At 31.1% G+C, this 6,000-nt stretch overlaps 1 protein-coding gene across 3 annotated transcripts in view; it reads left to right on the forward strand.

Annotated features, from left to right (window-relative positions):
• Positions 1–4,426, forward strand: part of RNF138 (ring finger protein 138) — a 37,738-nt gene extending 33,312 nt beyond the window's left edge. For all 3 annotated transcript variants that reach the window (XM_068563573.1, XM_068563572.1, XM_068563571.1), the window contains 4 exons: positions 124–180; positions 1,017–1,128; positions 2,511–2,618; positions 4,242–4,426. In XM_068563573.1, the coding sequence (XP_068419674.1) occupies positions 124–180; positions 1,017–1,128; positions 2,511–2,618; positions 4,242–4,310 (346 nt within the window). In that variant the 3' untranslated portion in view covers positions 4,311–4,426. The remainder of the gene's footprint in view (positions 1–123; positions 181–1,016; positions 1,129–2,510; positions 2,619–4,241) is intronic.
• Positions 4,427–6,000: the final 1,574 nt, after the last annotated feature.

Here is a 6,000-nt window from a genome sequence, read left to right on the forward strand (position 1 = left end):
ATTTGAAGTTCAGGCTTCTCAAACAAATTCAGACTGGTTGTCTTCTTTAGCAGTTAATGAATCTGTGTTGTGCTTTATTACTTGAAGTATTAACTTTTCCCCCTCCCCCCCATGCCTCTTAAGTAATAGGAGTGAAACATCCACATCTGATAACACAGAAACTTATCAAGAGAATACAAGGTAAGCTTTTGAATTTCTATTATTTTAGTAAATAATACCTATCACTTTGTAATAGTGGATTTTTAAATTAAAAAATTTAAATTCAGTTAAATCATCAGACATAATGCATAAGTTAGCAGTTTAGAAATAAATGATGCAGTTGCTTTTACAGGTCACGTTAAATTAGAAGCGTGTAGCTCTCCTCTTTCACTGTGGTCAGGTTTCTTCCATGCATAATTTAGGCAGGGTTGTCAATATTGAACTGTCCCTTGCTGAAACTGAGATATTAAAACCCAGTGATGCATGATCCTCAAAATATTTTGAAATGTTGATCATTCTGATGGCTGATGCTTTTGTTTTTCACTTTTCCTATGAATTTTGTATGTTAGAGTCTTAGAACTAGGATAAATTAAAGATACACCATATGGATGTAAGTCTTTTAAAAGTTTTAATTTCCTAGATATGGTGTTTCCCTACTGGGACACCATGGGATATTTAGAATTTACGGGGGACATACAGTGACATCTACTGGTTACAGGAATGACTAAATTAAGTTGTTTGAATCTAACTACTTAATAAATGGGACAGCTAGGTTTGTTATTATGTTTGTTTAGGCCTCTTGTAGCGGCACCATGAAAAAATTTCCTAGACACTAAGGGTACTGTAAACTGAGATTGTTTAGGAATATCTATTGTAGATTATTTATTGAAAACATAGTTTTTTAAAAATGAGAGAACCTTTGATTAGTCTATAATTATAACTTTTAAAGAAAGAAATAATTATTGGTCAAAAAATAGCTCATCATTTTTACGTTATGATTTCAAATTCAGTATGCTGCATTTAAAATTGTTTTATAGTTCTTCTGGGCATCCCACCTTTAAGTGTCCCTTGTGTCAAGAATCAAATTTTACCAGACAGCGTTTACTGGATCACTGTAATAGTAATCACCTATTTCAGATAGTTCCTGTGGTAAGTATGTATGTTTAAGGCAGTCTTCTGTTTAAGGTATGCTGTCCCATTTATTTTACTTCATGTGTACAAGGGAAAGTGGTTACTTTAAATTTGGTGGGGCATTATCAGTAAGGTATATTTTGTCAACAAAGGATTGATGACTGTGAAGGGAAATGAGATATTTAAAATCCCAGTAACTAACTTATAAAAAGGCATATGCTTAATTGTGAGCGTAAAGTACGAGAATAGCCTGGAAAAGAGCGGAGTAAGGAAAGGTGAACTGAGGACTCACTACCAAGGAGTAGCATTGTAAATTGTATCCTTGCAGAATGTAGTATATGAGTGCATAGAGCAAGGAAGGAAAAGAATCATACTTTCTTTTTGATGCATACATATCTTTTTGATGCCATTTTGAGGGTGTGTATGAAAGTGGTGAGACCTTTTTTGATGACTGAAGGAGATAGAGCAGAGTGCAGGATTCCAACATAGTGTTAATGGTTCTACAACTCCACATTTGGAACATGAGTTTCAATTTCAACTGTATATCGAACAGGAGAAACTGAGCTGGAAGAGATACTTCCCATTTTGATATGTAAATATTTTCTTCAGAAATTAGAAGGAAAATGTATCAATAGATAAAATAAGGATTGTGGGTACATCTTAGCAATTTTACAAAAAGTTGTGGAAGAGTATGCCCCCCAGTATGCCCTTAAAGTCTTTGTGTAGCGCCAAGGGAGATACCCCACCTACTTTGCTCATTAGGAGAGGGTCTGTTACTGTTAAGTCAACAGATACAGTGCCAAAGACGTCTCTAAGGAAGAATCTCATATTTAAGAGATTTCATTTGTTTTATATTGCATTAGTGAATTTTTGTTTCTGCATTATATTCAATATAGCACAAACTTTGGCTATAGTCCAGTTACTAAAGTTCTGTTTTATTTCATTTCAGTCTGTAATCCATTCACTTTTTAAGATGTACTTACTTCATTTGAAACCTTAAGGATACAATTTAAAGCTTCCTTTACTTTCATCTTACTTATAAATGAAATTAAGCTAATAATAATAATTATATCACAGTTATTGTGTGGCTCTAATGAGATTACATACTGGTTATTGGTAATTATTATTACAGTTGGTTAAGGCTGGATATGGTGTTTCTGTTAAAACAGTAGAATAATGAGATTTAAGTAATAGAATATGTAAGGTCTCTCTTTTTATTGTGTTGTGTTAGATTAGTGTAATTTATCTAAGGTAATTTGGTCTATAAATAATCTATTCATGAAATTTGGCTCTTAGAAATGCTTTTCATGTAGATTTTTTTGTAACATGTTTTAATACTTTCAATGATGATGTTTGGTTATTTTCATTATTTTTTATTTGAAATACTGTGTTTCTTATAGACATGTCCTATTTGTGTATCTCTTCCTTGGGGAGATCCTAGCCAGATTACTAGAAATTTCGTTAGTCATCTAAATCAAAGACATCAGTTTGATTATGGAGAATTTGTGGTAAGTGAGTTTTTCAAGATTAAGAAAATACCATTTAAATATTGAAGTTAAATTAACTTTTTCAATCTAGACTTGAGTTTTGAGGCAAGATGTATCATACTGGACAGTTATAGAGCAAGTTCTGTTGTTTTTATGATAATATAGGTGAACTTTGGTTTGTAGAAGTGGTGAAAGTTGAATTTACTGTCCACCTTCTATATTAGAGAGAGAATTAATAGAGGAAGAGCAAACCCCCAGATTAACAAAAGGATGATATATATGTAAACTGTCTAGATTTAAGGAAAATTATACCTGCTAGAAAAGTAAAATTGGTATGACAGGTGGAGGATGTATTTCTCGTGTAGTGTAAGTAGCTTGTTAAACTCATAATAGATTTCTTATATCTGCACGTGAGACACATTCTTTTTAAAAATGAGGGAGCTTATTTATGTAAAGCCAGGTTGAATGGTAGATTCTGGCCTTAGTTCACTGCTTTAACAGAGTGCATGAGGGAAGTTATATAATATAAAAATGGATCCCCAGAGCAAAGCATGAGGTTAATTTCTACTTCCCAAATGTGTCTTGATAGTTACAAAAAAAAAATCATATGACTTTTCGTTTTATTAATTGTGAAATTGCATTTTATTCATCTTCAGTGAATTAAAACCTTATCTAATTCAAGATTCAGCCTTACAAAGAATGGTTCATACTTGTTTTCCAGTTTATGTAATAAGCACAGACATGTGCAATTCTGAGAATGGCATGAACAGAATTTCCATTTCTTCTGCCCTCCAGTGCTGAAATTATGTCATTCTTGATATATATATATTTTTATTTTGTGTAATTTGCATTTTTTAGTCATACTGTATAAAAATGTATGTAATAATATTTCAAGTATATGTAAAATTCAAGTGTACTCTGATAATTTTAGCAGTTTTATGGAGTAATTATAGGTTATTCTTAAATTCTCAATGTAAGAAAGGTTACTGCATCTGGAGAACTATGTGTTTGGAAAAACAAAAATTTATTTTGTGAACCACTTTTGATCTAATTGTCAGATTGTTTTACCTTGGCACAGAAGAACATGTAATTTGAATTATTTGAGATTGTCAAATGGAGGCCTATTTTAAAGCAAATCCATGGACCATAATTGAAAGGAAATAGAATTTTTCAAGTTAAGGAGTAGTAGTATAATCAGATTGAGTGAACTGTAGTTTTTACCTTTATGTTATGATTAAGATGATGTTAATTCAACTCTCTTAATGTAATAAGTGCTTATTTTCTTTAAAATGAATATACCTTCCAACATTGGCATTCTTTTCTAGAGATGACAGAAAATTTATGATTGTGGGTTACCCTTAACTATACTACTTTCAATTAATAACTTACCATAAAGCACTGTAACTCTCAAATTTCATTCTCTGCTGATCCTCTGTTGTTTGTCAATTATTCCTAAATAATTATAACTGAATTTTTTAAATTAAAAGTTCAGGTATTTAGTGCTTATATTTTAAAGAAGTATATGGTGTAACGTAAACTGTTTCAAGTATGTGTAATGTGTATCAAGATGTGTAATGTATTGGACTAAGTATTGAGTAATTGAGTATGTTTTTCCTATTGACATGTTAATGTTACTGTTTTTAGAATCTTCAGCTAGATGAGGAAACCCAGTATCAAACTGCTGTTGAAGAATCTTTTCAGGTAAACATCTGAAGGCTGTAGACGTCTCTGCATCTTTGTACCTGCAAGTGCCATCTTTAAGGAGAAAACTACATGAACTCGCCGTTTCAGTAACTTGATGTGTATATTAATAAAAGTAATTCAGTCTATTGTTTTAGTTTTTAATTGAAAAATAAAGGTGGGCCATCTAAAAACTTCATTCTCTTGATAAGTTAAAAGATAAAAGTTAGGACATTATCTTTAAAAGCATTAAAAGGATTATATTTCATTAATGTAATGGTGATAAAGGGAATCCCTGTTGTACTTATCTTTTTTATATTACATATTGAGTTTTTCCTTGCTTTTGAAATTTGGTGCAGTTCCTCCCATTGACATTATTGTACACAGGTAACACAGTACCAAATTGTGAAAGATGTGATTGATATAAACCTAACAAATCTGAGCCAGTTATTTGAGTTGCAGAATGGAGACTTGAAGTGCTAAATGAAACAATCCAAAGGAAACTTTTTAAAATACAGATTCTAGCAGAAGAATTCAACTATTATAAGACAATTGTATTTATATGACATTTAGTATTTTTGAAGACTAGTGAGATTTCTTTACTAATTTTGACTCTTTAAAAAGTGAAAGCTCATTTATAGATACTTCCTTTTTGCTGTTAGAAGGAAATATCAAGAGAAAAATTTATTTCGTTGGTGGGCAGTTGATAATTTCAAATCTTGTTTGTTTGGCTGACTAATTTGTAAGCCTAAAGTACAGTAAGCTGAATTACAGCTCTTTGGCCTCAGAATTTTCAATAGCAGAATTGATGATTAGCTAAGACGAAACTTTTATTAGAAACTTTCAGTTGGTGATATTACATTCTATATATATATTTAAATGAGAGGTTTGACTTCATCTCAGTTTAGAAATTCGTTCAAATCTAAAGATGTATATGCATATATACATACACTTTTGTATGTGTATATACACATATATGCATGCAGTTTGTCAGGTTATATACAGAACTTCTATTAAGATTTTAAAAATGCACAAGCAATATGGGATCGAAGTATTTATCTGATTTGATTAAAATTTTGTATGTCACCAAATTTTTAAAGTAACAGTCAAATGCTAAGTCATCTACTTGGCTACTATTACACCTTAAAAATGAGTTTACACACCTACACAATTACCTGTTTATATGGTGCTCATTTGTTATCTTAAAGGTAATGTGGGACTATAGTAGTGAGATGGATTCTACCAGCCACTCTGTTTCATTACATTTTAGTCAAAAACTGGGTTTGTTCTTAGTATTCATTAATCAGAATCATAAAGTAACTTGTACTAGAAGCCCCAAATCACAGAATAAAAGATAAAGAGTGGATTAGCTGACATTCCATACTAATACATTGTTGATGCTTTCTTTAAAATAAATAAAAGAACATAAAAGAAAATCTCAGAAGTAGTTTGCTGCTAATATATACATATATTGTATAAAAAGGTATATTTTGGTTTTGTTAAAATCCTTGTTGACTTTTCTACAGTGAACATTTTTTTAACTTGATTTAATAAAAATGTTAATTTTGGAAGTGGAGTTTTGTAAAAACCTTTTTCAGTCAAGCAGTAATTTATGGGTAGTAATAACAATCACCAAAAAAGCCATACATCTTAACATATGCCTTGGTTGTGTCATTCGAAAGAGTGATGTTTACTATGTGCTTGAACATTTCTCTGCGGTTAC

This window comes from Eschrichtius robustus, chromosome 14 (genome assembly GCF_028021215.1).
Source record: "Eschrichtius robustus isolate mEscRob2 chromosome 14, mEscRob2.pri, whole genome shotgun sequence".
Lineage (NCBI taxonomy): Eukaryota > Metazoa > Chordata > Mammalia > Artiodactyla > Eschrichtiidae > Eschrichtius > Eschrichtius robustus.